This window comes from Mauremys reevesii, linkage group 24, assembly GCF_016161935.1.
Source record: "Mauremys reevesii isolate NIE-2019 linkage group 24, ASM1616193v1, whole genome shotgun sequence".
NCBI lineage: Eukaryota > Metazoa > Chordata > Testudines > Geoemydidae > Mauremys > Mauremys reevesii.
In genome coordinates, this window is record NC_052646.1 from 5,732,932 (window position 1) to 5,753,694 (window position 20,763).

The window sequence follows — 20,763 nt, forward strand, 5'->3', positions numbered from 1 at the left end:
AGGGAGGGAAAGGTTGAGATACGCAGGATTGGCATTGGATATGAGTCTCACAAAGCCAGGGGCCAAGATGTTAAACTGAGGACCTGATCACCTGGGGTCCCTGAAAGAGCCATTGTCACTTTCCCCAGTAATAGGTTCATTAGCTGCTGTATCGTAGCTCAAATTCTACTGGGTAATTATATTCTGCATCCCTAAAACTGCCCCTGGCACTTCACTTAGATACTGTGTTGTTCTTTGTTTCCTGGCAGTTGGGCAGCATTGCTGTGTGCCGTTAAACAGCTGCTGCGTTCCATTCCAGAGGTGGATGCATTTTAATAATGGGTGAAGTAAATTCTGTATCTATAGGGACCTAATTGGGCTGGGTCACAGTCGCCCAGTGAGCTGATTACAAAATAGGAGCCACGATGAAAAGTGTTCCAGAATCTAAATGTTCATTTTTAAATAAATAAAATAAGATTCTGGCCCTTATCTTTGCAAAGAGAACCTTGAAAATGCAAACCAAATGTTAACCATTGCAGGAATGTCTGCCTGCATTTGCAGAGAGCCTGAAACAACAGTTCTGAGGTGTGAAGGGCCTTCATCCATTTCTGAGGCGTGTTAACACTGGCATGAGTGTTTTACTGGGGGCAAAGAAAAAGAGCAATGATTACATTCTGAAGATCCACACAATCTATTGCAAGTGGTGTCCCCATTTTGGTATCACAAGTGGGCGGAGCTTGGTTGTAGGTGGAGTGTGAGCGTATCCACTGCTATTCCCTCCCACACCCAGTGCCCTGGTGTGTATATTTAGATCATGAAGTGCTTTGGAATGAAAGGAGCAATGGGGTGGAATACAAGATATAATTATCTTCACCTGTTGCACGCCAACCAGGGAAATAAGAGACAGATGACAGGAAATGAGGACTTCAAAAATAGACACCTTTAATGTCAAACGTTCATGGATCAATGATGCCAGTGTACAAGAAACAGAGAAACTCTTACGGTTGACACCACATGGTGGACAGTGTGTGAGCGAGAAGTACTTTAGAAGCTCCCTAGACTATACCTTTTCCTGTGACTTTGATCAGAGGAGCCATGAAAAAGCAGGACTAGACAAATAAACCAAATATGGCTTGAAACATGAGCCATAAAAACGAACCTTGTTTTTTACGGTTTGATAAGCCTTCCCTCACACTATTTTAAAAATTCTTTCATGCAACAATGTTTGCAAATCCTACCAGCCTTCCCCCAAAGACTGTTCTCTTCTACGAATGCCATCTTTGTAGGATCAAAGCTCTGTGATTCCTCTCACAGTTCAGCAGGACAAGAATTGCAAAGTTGTTTAGCAGATGAATCCTCTTTTTAGAAGTCTTTGTATATGGAAAATATTTGTTAACAAATAGAACTCTATACACGTCTCTTAAAACCTCAAATATATTAAACATTTAACTTCAGTCTCACGGCAATATTTATGTACATTCCTTAATATTTTACCTAGTCAGTGATGCAATCTGATAGCTTTGGCCTTTGCTGCTTCTGGGGTTTATCACATTACTAATCTTACTCTTGAAATCAAGCCAGTGGTTTTGGTTGGGTTGTTGTGGGGCTATGGGAGACAGAATAACAGATCAAGCTTGGGCTAAAAAAGGGGAAAATTAGATGGATTTTTCTCTATACTGTATTGTTGAAACTCAACACTGGTCCAAAGTCTGGAACTTGCTATATTCAGTCCTAGATTAGTGCCAAAAAGAGAGAAATTGCAACGCTGAGATGACAATTTTAAAGTGAAACTTCAGAGATTTGACATTTTGCAGACAGCTGGGCTACAAGTCAGCATTATACCAATAGTCTAAACAATGAGAATACAGGAGAAAAATATTTGTTCCTAGCTCAAGTGGTTCAAGGAATCTCAAACCATGAACAAGACATTCTGGTTACCACCTTGCTGCTTTCTACTTCATTCCAATGTGGTTCCACAGCAGCTCTCACAAGAATGTCTGAAGCTACAAATCTACAAGTTTTGCCATCCAAAAGCTTTGACCCCAGCCTGGATTCCATCATTTCTAACTCTAGCAGGTTCCTGAGCAAGAGTCTGTTTACAACTATGTTGGAACTGAAGTGCATGCTGGGTAGAGAAAAAGCAAGAAGGGGTCCTGCAAATTACCTATCTTGTGTGCTACAACTAGCTTGGCAGAAGCGCTGCAGAAGCTCAGAGGATCCATGCTCCGGGTTTCAGACACGTGCTCAGAAAAAAAGCGAGACAATAGAAGTTAAGTCCCTGCATGGCTTTTTCCCATGTGGCAACAGATTCCCCACTTTTATTAAAAAAATAATAATTAAATAATAAAAAATCAGAACCCACGATGGGAAAATTCCATTAACACTCAGGAGCAGAACAAAACTCAACTAATCCAGTCCTCAGCGTGTTTGAGAATGGGAAGCATGAGATGCTATTTCCAGGCCTTTTCTCTAAGACCAGGGCCTTTTGCCAGTTTGGTTCCACCCCCATAATAGCAGATTCTAGATAGGGCACCGTTTCCTTTCAGCTGATGTCCGCCTCACTCCAGTCTGTATGTCACAGAGCAGCTACAGTACCTGGTACCTGATGGACAAGGAGTGTTAAAAGCGCAACTGAATAGCCAAGAGGTTAGAGGTGACGATGCCAAGGAGGAAGGGTAAGGAGATGAGACAGCAGCCTGCCCCAGTCTGGAAGATGTGCAGTTTCTCAGCGTCTGGGTGGAACATCTTTGCGTCCTCCAGAGCACCATGTGCGGCCAGGGTGAAATTGGCATCGCCCGAGGTTACCACATCAAAGACGCACGACTGGAAGTAGACGTCCTCCACCGGCAGCTTCTCCTTGCACAGCAGTCGTGCCGTCTCCGTGGCAATCCCGGTGTGGCGACACTCACTGCGGGAGATGCGCTGGCTGGGCGGGCAGCCGCCCACACAGAGTTGCAGGTCCTGTTCTTCGGTGAAGGACCGTGCCACCTCCTCGGCTGCCCGGATGGAGAAGGATAGCTGCCGGCCCGCCTGGCGCACAGCGATGGTGGTGCCGATATAGGCAGCCCGGATCTCCACGTGCTGCCCGGGCGCACGTTCCTGGATGGTCAGGCTGCTCCCCCCTGGCCTCTCGCCACCATTCACCGAGCCATCCTCGAAGGCAGCCGGCAGGTTGTCTATTTCGGCCTGGTAGACCTTCTGGTCGATGCATTCCTTCATGTTCTTAAATATGATCGTGAGCTGCAGGGCAAAAAGAAAGCAGCAAGGCTGGATCAGAGGCCCTATGGTCTAGTTCCGGTTAACCGTGGTGGGGAGAGGGGAAAGAGGAAGGGATTGTGATCCTCCTGGATACCTGTCAGGAGATCCAACAACCACCCTGCCCTTCCCATATTGATAGATGGGAGGCAGGTCAAGGTACAGAACTACTGGTCCAACATCCAGAGCACTGGACTGAGATTGAGGACTCCTGGGTTCTGTTCCTAGTTCTGCCACTCACCTGCTGCCAGACCTTGGGCAAACTGCTTCCCCTTCCACCCAATGTCCATCTGTCTTGGCTGTTTAGAGTGTGAGCTCTTTTGGGGACTGGGAAACTGGGTCTGTCTGTGCACCACCCAGCGCAGTAGGGCCCCGCCCTTGGCTGACGTTGTAGTAAGAGATCAGGGAGTTACCATGCGGCCCATCATCTTTCTTAGGACTCATGGCAGGTCACTGTACATCAGTGGTCCTCAAACGTTGGTACTGGTGACCCCTTTCACACAGCAAGCTCTGTCTGCGCCCTCCCCCCTTATAAATTAAACCCACTTTTTTATATATTTAACACCATTATAAATGCTGGAGGTGAAGCAGGGTTTAGGGTGGAGGTTGACAGCTTGCGATCCCCCCATGTAATAACCTCGTGACCCCCTGAGAGGTCCCGACCCCCAGTTTGAGAACCCTGCTGTACATCCAAATACAGCAGGGTTTCTCAAACAGGGGTCACCGCTTGTGTAGGGAAAGCCCCTGGCGGGCCGGGCCGGTGTGTTTACCTGCCCCATCTGCAGGTCCGGCCGACTGCGGCTCCCACTGGCTGCAGATCGCTGCTCCGGGCCAATGGGAGCTGCTGGAAGCGGCGCGGGTCGAGGGACTTACTGGCCACCGCTTCCAGCAGCTCCCATTGGCCAGAGCAGCGATCTGCGGCCAGTGGGAGCCGCGATCGGCCAGACCTGCGGACGGGGCAGGTAAACAAACCGGCCCGGCCTGCCCCGCCAGGGGTTTTCCCTACAGAAGAGGCGACCCCTGTTTGAGAAACCCTGAAATACAGGGTTTCCACAATCCCAGGCTGGACCCATACCTGGAGCACCTCATAGGGCAGAATGAGCCCCTCCCACTGTTCACCTGGTGACCGCTGGAAGGATGGTCTCTTGACCCCAAGCGTCACTCCCATTCCTAATTCCATAAGCCCCACCCTTAGGGCTGCCTACCATGCCCTATGTGGCAAGTGAGAAGTCCCATTAGGAAAGTACTTAATGTATTTTTCTTAAGGAGCAGGGGCCAGCACCATGTGCGCAGCCAGGTGCAGATGGACAACCAGCAAGTGGTCCATGGGCCGCCGTTTGAGATCTGTTCCTCTAATCTATTCCGCCCCCTTCCCATGCCCAGGAGCAACTGGAGAGCATTTCTGTCATTGCACGAATGGTTCTTACATTTGATTCTGAGTCTCCATCCCTCTCGCACCGCGAATGCAACAGCAGCCGCCCAAAGCCTGGGGAACCCCCAGCAGCCAATCCCAGGCTGTGACGTTACCTTGCCGGTGGCAGTCGCGTTGGAACTCTTTGCCACCAGGTAGCTAGTTGCCTGCACAAACAAGTAGTTATTGTCCAGGAGAGGCCAGGAGCCCTCCACGCGGCAGGTGTGGAACTCATCCTGGAAGGTGCGGACGTGGGGGTCCCCGAAGGCTGCGCAGTGCTGGTAGGTGGGGGGCTGGCCATGCTTGTAGAGGAAGCTCTTCTCGTAGTTGCAGATGTCCAGGGACTCAAAGCCCTGGTGGTTGGGTGCCGGCGGGCGGGGCCGGGGCGGCGAGGTGGGGCCTTCCTTGGAGCAGTTGTGCTGGATCATGAGGTCCTCGATGCCGTGGACGGCAGAGTGGTAGACCAGGTCGCCCCGGCAGGTCCGGGCCGTCTTGCGGGTGCAGTGGGAGTAGGAGCGCAGGGCGTTGCAGTAAGCCGCGTCCTTGTTGGAGCCACGCAGGTTGAGGGTGGCGGCCACGTAGTCGGCATTGCAGCGCAGGATCTTACACTGGCAGCAAGCTGGGTGGCGAGACAGAGCGTACGGCATCACGTCTGATGTCAGTGCTACACCACTCTGCTGAAAGGGGCTAATGGCTACCATCCAGGAGGCCTTGGATGCCAGGACAGCCGCAGACCTCATTAAAGTCAATGGCTGTGCCAAGCACTCTCTCTTTGTGCCTCGCTGGAAGGAGCAATTAAGCCCATTTGTAATGACAGTGACCAACAATGGAGGGACACCCCCACCCAAGATACATGGCAGGTCAGAGCTAAGGGCATGTCTCCACTTACAGTATCGTTGTAACACTTAGTGAAGACGCTACCTACACCAATAGGAGAGCTTCTCCCGTCGGCGTAGGCACTCCCCCTCCCCGACAGGCGGTAACTGTGTCAATGGGAGAAGTCCTCCCGGAGACGTAGCGCTGTCCACACCAGGGCTTAGGTTGGTATAACGACGTCGCTCTGGGCAACACAGTTACACTGACATAAGTTTGTAGTGTAGACCAAGCCTGAGCCCTGTGGGTCGAGGGGTTTCCCTGACTGCAAACACAGTAGTTAGGATGGTAGTCACCACCTGTGTATGTTAGCGGCTGAAAGCCAGGAGAAGCAGTTGTGGTGTGAGCCTGAGCCTGTGTCTACACTAGAAACGCCACAGTGGCTGCAGTAAATCCACCTCTCCAAGAGGCGTTAGCTCGACGGAAGGATTTCTTTTGAGCTTCTTGGGCACAGGGCTCGCTAGAGGGGCAGACACGGGGATTTCTGCGCAAGAAAACTGCCTGCTGCTTCTTTCTCCTGTGCTCACGGCACGAGGACTCTCTGTACATTTTTATTTTTATTTTGTAAACTAACAAGATCACACCAAGAATCTCTCCGACTCCTATCACAGATTTCTCGTCTTAATGGAAACAACCCTGAAAGGGCCCAAATCTTGGCTAACTGCTTGGGCTAAAGGGGGCAACAGAGAGTTATAACATTCTACCCTCCCGTCCCAGGCCATATTACTACACTGCCTTAGAGATCCGTGAGTATGCGAGATCTCCCAAGATATGCAGGGCTGGGCCTGGTTGCGGTGGGAGACCATATAAGTAACCACTGGGGTGCTGCAGGCAACGGAGTTGGTAATGCAGAGGGCCACTCTCCCCTGGCTCAGCGCTGCCTCCTCACAGTGCGAGAGATGGCACCGTATTCTCTGGCTGACCACCAGCAATATGCTGTTCTCTTGGATCTGGAGTTTCCCCAAAGGCTAAAGCTTGCACAAGGGAATGGAAAATGGGAGGCAGAGGTGCACTGGGGCATTGCAAAATAAGCCAGATCTCAAGCATGTCCTGAGAGCAGGGAGGGAGCCTCTGGGCAAGGGACTGCAGGAGGGGGAAGATGTCGAAGCTACAGATTCCCAGAGGGGTTGGGAGCAATCCCACACTGGTGAGGGGAAGGAGAAAGACTAAGTGCAAAACCCTGGTCCTACTGAATTTGGGGGCAAAGCTCTCAAGATGACCCGGCAGAACCTTTTCATCGCCGATAACCAGTGCATCAGGGAAATGCTGCCGGGCCATTGCTGTTTTTAATGATGCAATGAGCCATCCCACTCCTGCCACCACTTTGTATTCTCTATGGGAACTGCCACCACGCTAGCAGATGCCCACCCCTCTATTTCAGCAATCCCCTGCCTCTGGCAGGTGCATGCTGCTCACGTTCCCACTGGAATCCCCACTTCTGGCGTGCAGCTGACCCCTGGCATCTCTGCATGTTCAGCTCCTTACCATGCCTGCAGAAGAGGAGGAGGAAGAGTGCTCTGAGGATGAAGCAGGTGCTTTCCCGTTGCTGTGGGCTCGTACTGCAGGCTGACTTCCCCATTCCAATCCATCCAGAGCCAATGGGGATTAGGCACCTCCCTTTTCTTCTTTTCTTTCACCAGTTCCCCTGGAAGCAAAGCAGAGACAGGGATCTGGGCTAAATAAATTAACATGAACTGCTGGACAGGATGGCTTGGTGCTCTTAGCTTCACGTTTGAAATAGCCAGAATCCCTAGTGCCACAGGTTCAAAATCCAGCAGGCTCAGCTACCCTCTTCATAGAATCTCAGGGTTGGAAGGGACCTCAGGAGGTCATCTAGTCCAACCCCAACTAAATCATCTTCATCTTTCCCATGGAGAGACACACATCTACAAGTTACTTTGTGTGACTCTTTTAGAAGACAGCTTAATAACAGGGTCCTGTCTGCTGTGTGTGAACATTAGTGACCCTATGGCACGTGATATGGGATTCTCCTTGGTCCAAACTGCCTTCTCCTCCCAATCCCAGTGTTCTAATGTTCTCTGATGTCCCACCCCAGAAGTGGCTGCATTTATATAGTTTGAAGTGCATTGGGATCCTTCGGCAGCAACTTGCCACTATCAAAGCGCATGATATAATTGTCAAGTTGTATTGAAATTCAGATGTTTTCAAACAGAAATATGGTATCAAAGAGAATTTCAGATATGGCAAGAGAGGGCAGAAATGGGCTGGCTGCTATCTAGCATGCATTGGCTAGGCAGCATTAATGTTAATCTGAAGGGACTGGGGCTGAGAAGGCAATTCATTCTCCATAGTCCACTCAGTCCTTGACCTCTATGCCTAGATTAACCTCAACGGGCACCAAAACTGGGCTGCTGACTTTTGTGGCGGGGACAGTGGGCTGCTGGAAATTGGACTGAGACCCGCCAAACTCATTTCATGCAGGCCCCCAAACCAGACAGCAGACAAGACTGGATCATTAGCGACTTGCGCTGGACTTAATCACTCAGCTCCCAGTCGAAAGGGTCACTGCTCCATTGTCAAGCCCCATGAGACGCTGCGCCCGAGCGTTTGCTGCACCCCTTTCTCGCATCCAGAGGACCTGGATCTGCAGACAGCTGTTTGCAGTGGTCCCCATATGCGAGGTTAGGTACAGCCTGTGCCATTTTTGCTGGCGCACAGAGGAATGCGTTACTAACAGCCGTCAGCTGTGACTCCAGCCGGTGAAAAGCTCATTGTGAAAACAGAAGGAATGAAGCACCGAGTTGTAGATTTTTCTTTTTTTAAGGCCAGAAGAGAACCACTGTGATGAGCTAGTCTGAGCTCCTGAGAACCTCAGCCGGTAACATCTGCATCAGGCCCATCGCTTTTGGTTGAGTGATAATGCATCTTTTAGAAAGAAGGGCATCTAGTCGTGATTTAAAGATCTCAAGCGCTGGAGTATCCACCACGTCCCTGGGTACCATTATTCCAATGGCTAAATTACATGCAGGCATCTATTATGTAAGTTTCACTCCGTTGACCTCTACGCTAAATTGACTCCACGTCCGCATAAATAAGCGAGTTAGTATCCAGAACCAGGGGGACTTTCCAGATTCACAGCATCTTGGTCACACGCACATGTGGAAAATTAAGGGGAGAATTTCTCTAGAAACAAAGGGATTTCCCCCCGCCCCATTTTCCATTCAAATGGAAGCCCTGCAGGTTTGCACTGGTCTTACTTAGGAAAGAAGCTGGGTTTTAGGGTCTACTGTGGGTGGGAACCTGAAATGGATTATGCTGGATGCCAATACAAAAATCTAGATACAGTAGATAGCGTTTATAGTCCTGCATTTATGTCTTTGAGTCTGACTTCACCGGGATCTCTCTCTCTCTCTCTCTCTGATGTAGAGGAACGCACCATGAACACCCCGCTAACAGTCTAACCACGTGTCTCATGCATTGGGCTGGGATAAGGAACACTCTAAATTCCATGGGGGTGTGTGAGGGGGATGCACATGGTATTTTAGCTAACAGCTAGACTCAAAACTAGCAATTTCTCCACCCTGCTGCTAGATTTAAGGAATAGACTGGAGGGTGCCGACCACTGGTGATCATATCTGTGCATCTGTGGGACCGTCAGGAACTGGGATGTGCAAGTGTACGCGGGGTAGTGACAGGCACAGATACTGCATGTGTAAATAAAGGTTCTTCTATTTTACGTAAAAGAGAGGGTCACACATTTAATTTTGACTGGCCCAGCTGCCTGTGGGAGTTTGAACTCCGCTCCCTTCTGGGAGCAGCTCACACTGGCAGTGTTTGCAAGTTTCTGAAAATGAAGTAAAAGTTTATGTGAAGGGAAGAGGATTCTGGAGACAGTAGGGTCACAACTGCTAAATGCCAGGCCATTATTTGTGCTGGATGGACCATAGCCATGGCTAGAACATTTCCCACCCCCAGGCATTTGCTGCCAGGAAAAAATAAAATTAGATTAATGGCTGGTGGGGAGGATAGGGGGTGGGAGATGGTTTGAATCTGGCCCAAGGAAAAAATAAAACCGCACCTCCTTGGAATTCATTAACAACATACGCTCTGTCCTTCTGGCCAACACCTGTCCTAAAGCAAGAACTATCTAATGGGATTGCAATGGAAGAGGGAGCTGCAGCCTCTGCAAGGCTGGAGCATGTGTATACCCAGGATTAGATTTCTATAGGCTTATGGATACTGGGTCTGAAATCCTGTTCTCAATAGGTTTTTATACCATGCTCATTGCTGTAGTATCTGAGCACCTTCCACTCGGACAGGAAGCAACGTGACTACACGTCAGTCCCGTAGGGTTTGTTCTCTCGCCCTCCCGCCAGGGGGAGAAGCATGTGCAGATACCCGTCACTGTGCGTTTGGATTAGAGACGGCCAGGTCCAAGAAATGCACCTTAAATGTGGAGCAGGAGAGGGGTGAGGTTTGTGATAGTCCTGGGTTGCTGAGGGAATTCATAGCACAATCTCAGACCATCCCCGGAGAAAGTTCTGTCTCCAGTCCTGGACACCTGTAGACTGATTCTAATGTCCATTTCTGGTCATTATGGGTGTATGCACCTCCCTGTGAAGTCCTCATCGCTCCGAGAATAGACAGTGGTTTACATCCATCAATCCCACAACCGTTTTATGTAGAGGCAGGTATTGCTATCCCTATTTTACAATTGGGGGAGGGGACACAGGCACAGAGAGGTGCATCAAGCCAACTGCAGAGTCAGGAACACAGAACCCAGCTCTCCCGAGTCCTGGCGTGACACGCTAGCCACACTCTCTCCTTTACTGCTCACGGAGAGCCGCAGGCCACATGCAGCATACAAGCACTGCAGCAGATTTACCCAGACACCGGGTGGTGGAATCTATCTACACTGCCGCCGCCACCATGCTGCTCCGCCAGTGGGCCTGGACCCTGGGCGGGAAGGCAGCGGGGGAGATGGGAGGCGGTCTTTAGGGAGTACAGTACCGTTCCCAGCTCTAAGAAAAGCCGTCTAGAAGAGTCTGGTGGAATGATCACGCCTCTGATCAGGTGTGAAAACTGAAGGGAAAAGATCCCTGCTCCCTACGCCTGATCTGGTGGTCTCTGAGCGATCACTGGGTTGATCAGGGCTGCCCAGAGGATTCAGGGGGCCTGGGGAAAAGCAGGGGAGCTGCGGCGCTTGTACTGACCCGGACCGCCGCCGGGCCAGGGCTCGCGGGGCCTGGGGTAAATTGCCCCACTTGTCGTCCCCCCCCTTTCCCCCGGGCGGCCCTGGGGTTGATCGGCTACCGGTGGTTAAGATCTGCTTCGCTGCCCCCGTTTTCCAACTGGGGCTCGTCTATCGCCCCTACAAAAGCAGGTACGAGTCTCTTTTAGGCACGCTTGTGCGCGCGCACTCACACACACACACACTCAATTGCTGCAACAGGATCCCTTCCTGCTAGGATGAGAGACAGGCAGAGCACCACTATCCCGAGAGCAGACAGATCCTCTCAGATCAGCAGCACTGGTCTAGCACCGGGACTCATAATGGCTTGGTTCAGTCAGTGGGCTCTTAATGGTGATCCTCTTGTCTCACAGCCCTAGGAACTGGCCCTGTCATCCCCCTGCCCTGTCCATTAGAGACTCTAACACTGTCGCCTCCCTTTGTACCTCTGTCACTTAGGACGGGCGCTGGGTCCGAAGGAATACGAGCAGATGGTTCATTCTCCTCTGCCTCCTTCGCTCAACTTGTCCAGCCTTTTGCATTCGCTTTCTCCAGCTCTGCCTGTTGCAACTGCGCTTGAACTTTGGGGTGTTTGACTAAGCCGATAAACAACCTGGGAGCATCTGCCAGCTCCCTCTGGGTTCGCTGCTGGAGCTAATGATCAACCCAGCGCTCCCCACCAAAAAGTAGCCAACCGCCACATGCTCAGCCCACGTGATGGGGCCCAGGTCTTGCCATCACCCCTCCCCCAAGAACCTCCCAGTAAGAGAAGCTTCTGAGTCACAGAGCTGGAGGCCGGGAGATCAGCTAGTGTGACATCCAGCGTATCACACGTCACCCACTTACCCCACTGTGGAGCCCGACAGGTTGGGTTAGGCTAAAGCATCTCGACACGGAGACTTCCAGAGATGGAGATCTGATCTCAAGACACGTGAAGTGAGACCATCTTGGCAGGGCCTGGGAGAATCCAACAGAATGCACATGGCTTGGTGGAGTCTAGTGGTCAGAGCAAGGGGCGGGTTAGGAGTCAGGACTCTTGGGTTCTCTTCTCGGATCAGGGAAGGAATTGGGTCTAGTGGTTAGAGGACAGCGAGTGAGAGTTCTATTCCCACGTCTACTACTAATTTGCTGTGTGGCTTCAGACTAATCGCCTCCACTGCCCGAGCTCTAGGAAGGGGATAAGAGACCTCACAGGGCATGTGAGGGTTAGTGTTTCTAGAAGAAGGGCAAAGATCTGTCCCCTCCAAACATCCTTCTCATCATATCCAGTAGCCAGGCTCAGAGGCCTGTGATCTTGTGAAGAATGGAACTCAAGTAGGTAATAAAACGCCAGTGATTTGTATTCTGGCAACCCCGAGATGCCCCAACCCTGACTGGGGCTCTGTGATGCTGGCTGTGGTGCAAACACACAGTAAGAACCAGGCCCTGCCATCGAGAGCTGACCATGATCTTCTTCATAGCCTCCATGTTCCCTGGGTAAACTGTTCCACTGATAACCGAGCCTGCACTTTTTGGGGGGGCATGTTACCCCGCCCCCCAGGTGTAATGCCCATAAACTGAACGTGAGAGAGAACGTTGCTGAGTGCACCTGCTGCGTCTGCTTAAGGCGTTACTGGAATTTCGCTTTCAACAGTTCTGATCTGACTCCAACCACTAAAACACCATTGACTGCCACAGCATGATACTGGATTTACGCTGAGATCAGAATCCGGCCCCTGTCTCCAATGAGATTTGCAGAATCTATACGCACAGGAGAACTGGAGGGCACGTCACGTGCATGAGGAGGAGGCTGCTCAAATTTGGGATGACCTGGAGGGAGTGTGGTCTAGTGGTTAGAGCAGGGGCAAAGGCTCTGGTTTCTACATCTTCCTCTGCCACAATGGGTTGTCCACTTGGAACAGATCTTCCGCAGACTCCCCCAGTTCCAGGGCTCTGATACACACCCCACAGGCTCCCCCAAGGCCCCAGGAGATCAGCAGCTTTCACTAGATTTCATTCTCTTGACTCTTCTTTATAAGTCGCGGGAGAGATCGGCCTCACTTTCTCATCACGCCCGTGTCCCCGCCTTGCTAAAGCCAGGCAGCCGTGGCTGGTGCAGGGGCTCTGGCTGAGCGCACTGGAGCCGGGGACCAGACACGCCCAGAAGGCTGACCCTGCGGCTGCCTTCCCCACACACACTGCCCCTGGCCAAAGTGCCAATCTGCTTCCTCTTTCAGAAAGGGACAGAACTCTAACCCCCCCAACGGCCCGCGTGCCCACGCTTCCCCTTGTGCCCCGCCCTCACGACACGTTCCCTCCCCTCCCACCTGAGCACAGACCCCCCCCTGAATCCACTGCTCCCCCATCTGTCACCAGCCCCTAGCGCAGGCCCTGTCTCTCCCCACCCACATCCACGGCAGCTCCGAACCACTTGCCCCTTCCTTTTCCGCCATATCACAGATGCTCCCTAACCCCACCCCATCCCCATTCCCCTACACGTGCCCCTCCCTCCACCACCCTCGCACAGACCCTCCCTCCCCTCAGCCAGCCTTGCCCGCCCCACACAGCAGCCCCCTGCCTCCAGACATCCCCGCTTGCTTTGAGAATGGAAGGGGAAACCGCCGCGCCGAGCTCTCCAGGACCAAGCTCATCCTAGGAAGCCCTGGGTATAATACAGCGCCCCCCCCCCCCGCCGTTCTCCCCAAGCAACCCGCTCCCGGCCAGTCCCAAGCATGGACAGAGCACGTTCTCCGTGAGACCAACATGAGAGAGGAGATTTCCTATCAGGATGACTTGATGGCCGTCCCCTCTCTCCCTCCCTTTGGGCCAGCTGCCCCACACTTCAGCTCTGACACCGATTCCTTTGGGAAAATCCCATGACCTCCGTGGCCGCCCCCCTCCGCCCTGATGATATTCACCTAGCTCACAGGACGTAGGGTTTAATTAGCGAGGGTTAATAGCAAAACCTCCAGGCAGGTCTGCTTTTCGAAGACCAGCCCGGTGTTCTTACCAGCCAAATCTTTACGCCAGGCAGCAGCAAGGAGACTCCAGCCAGGCGGCCTGTGCCATCCACCTGGGTCTGCAGGGCTCATTCCCAGACCCCGACGTGTGCTTCCCCGAGGGTACGTTCCAGGAGACAGGGTCAGGAGAAGATGCCGTCTCTTGCAGCAAAAGGGGCCGTGCTGATTCCATGCACTCCACCCCGGGGCCAGGAGTCTTGATCTCTCTCCACCCCCCTCGTTGCCATTTTCCCGCAGCAGCTTCCCCCTCCCGTTCGCAAGACACACAGAGCAGGCGTCGAAATAGATCAGACTAAATTTAGACCGACTATGACCCAGCCAAGAAAAACAAGCACATGGTGCAGAGAGAGGAGCCCCAGAAATAGTTGTTAGCTCCCGGCGGGAGGACAGGCACCACGCTAGCTAGGCGAGTTAGCTACCAAGGCTTGCAGGGATTCACCACTCTGCTCGCTAGGGAGATGGTGAACTGGCCTAGCAGGCCACATGTGCAAATGTCCCTGTGAGCACGTGGACTGTCCAGGGCGAGGGTTAAAATTTGACATTCCCCTCTACCTCCCACCCTGGGCTGTGTGATGAATCCGCCACACCCACCCTGCCCCTCAACTGGAGAGAGACAAGAGCTGGGATGTACTTCTATGATCACAGAAATGTAGGGCTGGAAGGACTGCCGAGAAGTCATCAAGTCCAGCCCAGTGCGCTTAAGCAGGACCAAGTGAACCTAGATCAGGGGTAGGCAACCTATGGCACGGGTGCCGAAGGCGGCACGCGAGCCGATTTTCAATGGCACTCACACTGCCTGGGTCCTGGCCACCGGTTCGGGGGGCTCGGCATTATGATTTAATTTTAAATGAAGCTTCTTAAACATTTAAAAAAACCTTATTTACTTTCCATACACCAATAGTTCAGTTATATATGACAGACTCATAGAGAGAGACCTTCTAAAAACGTTAACATGTATGACTGGCACATGAAACCTTAAGTTAGAGTGAATAAATGAAGACTCGGCACAGCACTTCTGAAAGGTTGCCGACCCCTGTTCTGGCCTTTGTGCTTGCAGAGGCAAGCTGAAAAAGTGATCACCGAAAGGCTCCAAAATCAAAGAAACTTCCTCCACGTTTCTCACTTAAAACAAAACAAACAAACATGATTTTTCAGGGCCTGATGCATGACTTTCCAATGCTTAGGGTCAGCAACACAAGAGAATGACCCGTTAGACCCTATATACTGCCCCACGGTTGCAGGCTGCATGAATTTACAGTTCTGATGTTAAACCCAGCACGTCTGCAGTGCAGACAGATTTAAGGTCCCGGCAGTAGATCAGAGCAAGACACATTGGTAACTGCTGCATTTGTGCAAAGGGTCTGGCTTTGCAAAGATCATGCACCAGACTGCAGATTGCTCTCAGTTGCTAAACCCCCTTTCAAGCTGATTCAGAGCAGAATTGCTTTTTGACTGCTAAATGCAAAGCAATTTATGCTGTGGCACAAATTCCCTTCATTTTCATTTGAACCCTCACCAAATACTTGAGGCTGGCAGGGCCGGACTTCAAGGAGGAAGCAAAGCATGTGAAAAGAGAGAAAGAGATCCCTCACTTTTAATTCCTCCCAATAGGAGCTACTTTCTTCAATCACTTAGTACCATAATTCACCCAAAAGGGGCTCAGCTTACTATGGTGCTGGGCAGGGTTGGAGAAGCTAAATAGTATACAGAACAGAATAGCTTACCGTAAACTCTGTAGTAGTGCAGCTCTGTGGTGGCCCAGTTTCTCTTTTCAAGCCGGGCAATGCTCAGGAAAATGACCTTGGCTCCCTGCTCAGCAGCTCTGATCCCTTTTCTAACGGCAGCTGTCTCAAGCCCGTTAGCCTTGCAGGGCCAGTGCAACTGTTAGTGGAACAAGCTTAAGTCTATTCTCCTTTGCTCACCAACAGACCCATCTGCTAAGATCCAGTGGCGGAACCTTTATTGCTGGTGATAGTTCTAAGAAGCTAAGGCCACCGCCTGGGGTGCCGGATCCCAGTGGCGTTTGCATTGTCAGCTGTTAAAAAAGGAAGGGAAAAGCCTTTGATGCCTAGGCGGCCCCTGGCTTTTTCTCAAGCTCTAGCGAGGGTGGCATCCGCAAAGCGTGGCTGTGTCACAAGGTTTCTGGCTACCCAGACGTTTTACAATACTCCCCCTGCTTAGTGTTGGTATTTGCATTGCAGCAGCCTGCCGAGGCCCCAGCGGGGATCGGGGCCCTGATGTGCTGGGCGCGGCGCAGCCCCAGCCCCTCGATCTGAAGTGCTTAAAATCTAACTCGACACAACAGCTGAAGGATCGTTATCTCCATTCGACCGATGGGGAAACTGAGGCACAGGGGTGGGAGAGAGCGATTTGTCAGATAGTCCAGAGGGAGGCAGGGATAGAACCTAGAATGGAGCCCCGCTGCGGCACCGACTCACAGAACTCCGTCCCCATTGCCCCTGTCCCTTCAAGCGACCTGCCTAGCACTGCAAGACCCTTCTCCGCACTTCCTGTTATCTGGAGTAGCCTCCCCTGTAGCTGCCCTTCTCACTGGCTGGCCAGCTGCACACATCTCTCAGCTTGTGTGCCTTTTACTTTCTTCTTTCCCCTAAGCCATTTCCTATGCGACTGTCTCAGTTCACCCCCAGCACCGTCCAGGGCAGGGTACAGCTTGCATTGCATCTCCGGGTTGCAGCTTTTTCCCCCTCCAAACCCCACCTAGCCGTGACTAGTATTTGCACCATCTGTTGATTTCAGCTTCCCTGCCCTGAGCTCCAAGCCATGCCAATGCCCGGCTGCCCTGGGTGGGAATCAGTTACACAGAGGGTGGGAGGGGATGCAGGCGGGAATTCTCCAGGTTGCTGCTCAGGGTCCAAGTCTCAAGCAGAGTCTTTCGCAGGCCTTGATCAGTGGAAGGTGTTTGGTGCGGGAAGGAACCCGGAGGCCATCACTTTAACCCTTTAACTGCTGCTCAAGGTACCAAGGATGCACAGGCAATAAATACGTCTGCTGTGCTGCCCGATGCACCAGACGCACCCAGGTCAGCCTACACTGGCTCCCCTACCCAACCTCCCAGAAACCCCGTTGATTTCAGTGACATAATGGCAGCAAACGGGAGAAGAGAGGAGACCAGCAGGGGAAAGGTGAAACAGGAGAAGGGTGTTTTGAAAGTCTGCCCTCGAGCCTGGGTTCGCAGAGGTCCACAGCATTGTGACCTAGACTGGGCAAGTGGTGGGAGGACAGAGATCAGCCAGGGAGCTCCCGTCCAGTCCTCCACAGCCATGTCCCTGCTGCCTTCTGACGCGACCGTGTTCCGCCCCCACTCCGCACGGGTGGGAATGGGAGGGGGAGGCTGCCTTCACTTTCTCATGCCACCCTGCCCCTCCCAGCATGGACCCAAAGCAAGCTCCCCCGTCCAGGAGGAAGCAGGGCCGCAACTTTTTCTACTACGCCAGGTGTGGCTTGGGGTATTGCTCTGCCACCAGCAGCTGTGCCCAGGCACCGAACATGTCCCGTCCCACGCAAGAGGACTTGGCATGACGCTGGAACCAACGGACAGCTCACGGCTTCCTTCCCGAATCAGCCGGGGTGATTTCCTGTGGCTTGTCTGTGTAGGTACAGAATCAAAGCCGTCCCACCCTCTGTAGCGTGGGTGTAGTTAGATCATATAAAGGTGCTTCTAGCTAGTCCCATGTGGGAAGGGGAATGAGCTATTCCGGTAAAAGGCACCTTTATCCCCAGGTAACTGCATTCACCCTAGGGGTGGCCAGCGGGCTGGAACTTTTTATAGTGGGGTGCTGAGAGCCAGTGAACCAAACTGTAAATCCCATATAGGATGGAAACCACTTCAAGCCAAGGGGTGAGGCAGCCCCCCAGTTCCAGCGCCTGTGAGGGGTGGTATATTGGGAAAGAATCACGTGCTGAACTGACACATATTTCATGGAGTTAAGGCCAGAAGGGACCTTTGAATCATTTGGCCTGACCTCCTGTGTATCACCAGTTACTCAGTTTCATCTGGATACCCCTCCGTGGAGCGGACGATTTTTGTTAGACAAAAGCACCTCAGCGCCCGGGATTCTAGACTGATGTATGCCACGGGCAGAGCACAGACCGAGATGCCACCAACGCTCCAGGCCCCTGCAAGTGGCAAGGAATTGAGGAGGTGAGAGAATCCCTGCAGGTGACTCGCCCCATGTTGCAGAGGAAAGTGGAAACCCAACCCCCCCCCCCAAGTCCTCCTGGCTAATTTGCTGGGGAGGAAAATGCCTTCATGACTCCAGATCTGACAACCTGGATGGCCTGAACAAGTGGAGCTGCAGCAGATTTGCCCAGCTGCAAGATGGATATGTGTGTTCAGCCTGGAAGGCCGGGAATGGCTCCGGAGCCGGCAGTAAGCACTTGTGCAGTTGTTTGGAAGAAGACAGTCATGTGTGCTCCTTCGGCTAACCTCCCCCCCCCGCCCACCCCCAGCCAGGGTTTATTTTGGAATGAAAGAGGTGCCGGGGCGCAAGCAATTTTTTTACATTCATCACTGATGCAGCCAGAGATGGATGAAACTCTCCTGGAGCCCTGGGACGGAGCAAGGGTGGGGGGCCCAGCACTGGAACCATGGGCTCACCCTACTCTTTCCATCTGTGGCCCCATCCCATTCCACCCCTTCCACCATGGCCCCGCCCCCGTTCTGTCCACAGCCCCGCCCCTTCCCCCCTATGGCCTCACCCCCACTCACTCCTTTCCGGACCCTGCCTCCCCCTGGCCCCAAGATTGGAGAAGCTCTGTTTCCCTGCCATGGCCCTGGCGGGGGGAGATTTTCCAAGCCCCCCAGATTGGCTGGCCCAGGCGGGAATGCACTGGATGCGACAAGCCCAGAGGTGGGGGGCTATGAACTGCCAAGCCTAGAGGTGCCAGGGCTCTGTCTTGGCAAGCCCCGGCACAGATTAACACTGCCCTCGGCCCCGCCCGCACTCAAATTGTTTGGCGGTTCAGACGCATTCAGAGACTGATCTGAACGATGCAGAGCTCACGCAGCCGGGCTGCAGATCACAGCGAGAATCCAGGGTGAGTCCCGCTTCCGTTCACTGGCTTGCAAGTCCCAGGTGGAAGGTGTTGCTGCCTCACATCTTGCAATCCAGAGAGTGGGAAGGCAGCAGCAGCCAGGAAAATGATGGGGGGGAGGGGAAAGGAGAAATGGAGGAAAAGGGGATCTAGAGACAACCCCCCCACAAGGTTCGGTCTGGGTTCCAAGCGAAGATCAGGGCTACAGTGAAAGGGGGAACCACGGCCTGAGGTGCATCTGCTGCATTGGAGGAGGAAGCCTGGTGATGAGTTGCAATGGCAGATCTTTGCGGGAGACCATGACTAGAACAGCAGGGCTGTGTTACGGGGAGGGCCCCCCAGAACTGGCACAGCAGCAAACCAGGGCCAGGGAGCATTGGCAGAACAGCGGAGGCCGCAGGAAAGTTTGCCTGGAGCTTGTTTGAACCGTAAGCGTTAGCCCTCGACATTTACAAGCACCGAATTCACCCACAAAACGGCAAGATCCAATCTTACAAGAAATCATCGCTCTGACTTACCGTGGCAAACTTCACACCCACTAGCTACCGCGTCCTCCGGCCAATCCCCTGGCACGCTGCTTGTACCAACTTCCCGGATATTCCTGAGATTTCATCCGCCAGCCAGAAACAGGCGGGGGGAGAGGAATCAAATGTGTTAACCCCCAGGACTGGATACGGTGGGAGAAGAAAACAGCTGAACTCTCCCACAACCAAATCCCTCCCTGAAAGCCAGAGGAGAAGGTTCTAAGTAGACACTTTAAAAATAGCCTCTAGTATTTTTGATCCTGAAAGCAGGATTCTGATGGGAGGAGGGGGGCAGTGAGGGGAATCCACTGGCAGAGGATTTTCTAGTCGGACTCACTTCCTTATCAGAGTCTATAGTCAAAGCAATCTCTGGTGATATCCAGGAGATCCAATCCGGACCAACATTCACAAGAGATGCCGCAAACTCCTGCCTGTGTTGGAATCCCACTCACTCAGTTCTCAGTGTGACACGCTCTGGGGCTGAGTTTATGCTGCTCTGAAGAATTGTTTTTAAATACCCCCGCCTCTCCCGGCTTCGGAGCATCATCCAGGTCTGGAGCCGCTTGCTGATCCCAGGTGGCTGCGAAGAATTCAGGCGGCATCCCCTTGTAAATCGCTCCAGTTACTTGTTTCCGCACAGGAATGGAAAGAACCAAGATGGATTTCAGAAAGGAAGGTCTCAATCTGCTGTCTCTCTCCCTGCTTTACCCAAGGGTTGGCCCGAAACAAATCAATGAAGCTGAAGCCCACCCTCGGCCCATCTGCCAGGCTGAAACCTCAAGTCCTGCTGCTTCCCGCAGGACACAACCTTTCCTACCCCTTATACGAGCTCAGATCCTTTTTTTCCCCATGCTTCTCCAAAGCCCTAGGAAAGCTGGTGTCACTCCCATCCCATGTCTGGAGAGAGAAGTTCTTGAGAACATCCAAAGGACAAAACTCTCCCTCTTTTTCCTTATGTCCCTCCAGGCACGGGGAGAGGCTGAATGGAAAGGAGAAAGGTCCGAGGGCATATGGATGAGAGGCCCAAACTCCCCCTGTACTTTTCCTGTGAGCCTCTCCAGAATGTGGGCGGCAGATCTGAGGAGAACTGGAGTCCTCTTGATTGCATCGCTGGGGAAAGCAAAGCAGGAAGCCCCAGTCAGATGTTAATTCATCTGTCCCGCTCCCCTCCCCACCTCTTAGCAGAGGGGGGGTTTGCAGATTTTCACAGAAGAGCTTCAGGCTGCTGCACAGATAAATCAACAGACAGAAGCACCTGCTCCTGGACTAGCAACTGGGTATGAGAGGCGCTCAGCCCAGCCCTGGGCTGCACCATGTGTTTAAAACGTGAACAGGGGCCGGGGAGGGGGGAACCAGAGAGGGGAGGGTGCAGGGAAAGGCTGGGGGGAAGCTGTCTAAAAAAAGATGGAAACAGATGTAGCTGGAGCCAAGCTGCTTCTGATCTGCCCCATCTCCTGGGGCGCTGACAGTCGGTGA

General features: G+C 52.6%; 1 protein-coding gene across 3 annotated transcripts; it reads right to left on the minus strand.

Moving 5' to 3' along the window:
- Positions 1-2,111: 2,111 nt before the first annotated feature.
- On the minus strand, positions 2,112-19,344 carry HJV (hemojuvelin BMP co-receptor). Of its 3 annotated transcripts, none has more exons than XM_039512635.1 (4): positions 19,282-19,344; positions 7,004-7,163; positions 4,762-5,264; positions 2,112-3,219 (listed from the first exon to the last, which is right to left on the minus strand). In XM_039512635.1, exons 2-4 carry the CDS (start codon positions 7,095-7,097, stop codon positions 2,599-2,601), a joined length of 1,218 nt encoding a protein of 405 aa, XP_039368569.1. In that variant the 5' UTR covers positions 7,098-7,163; positions 19,282-19,344; the 3' UTR covers positions 2,112-2,598. The 3 variants fall into 3 exon arrangements, with proteins under 3 accessions (XP_039368569.1, XP_039368568.1, XP_039368567.1); XM_039512634.1 differs by lacking the exon at positions 19,282-19,344 and adding an exon at positions 13,699-13,947; XM_039512633.1 differs by lacking the exon at positions 19,282-19,344 and adding an exon at positions 11,156-11,239.
- Between the last annotated feature and the right edge of the window lie 1,419 nt (positions 19,345-20,763).

Bases quoted from the DNA above. Each gene is read 5' to 3' on its own strand.
- HJV (XM_039512635.1), bottom strand. From the start codon at position 7,097: ATGGGGAAGTCAGCCTGCAGTACGAGCCCACAGCAACGGGAAAGCACC. The intron at 5,265-7,003 runs GTAAGGAGCTGA...CTCGCCACCCAG, and splicing joins CCTCCTCTTCTGCAGGCATG to CTTGCTGCCAGTGTAAGATC. The intron at 3,220-4,761 runs GTAACGTCACAG...TTTGCCCTGCAG, and splicing joins ACGCGACTGCCACCGGCAAG to CTCACGATCATATTTAAGAA.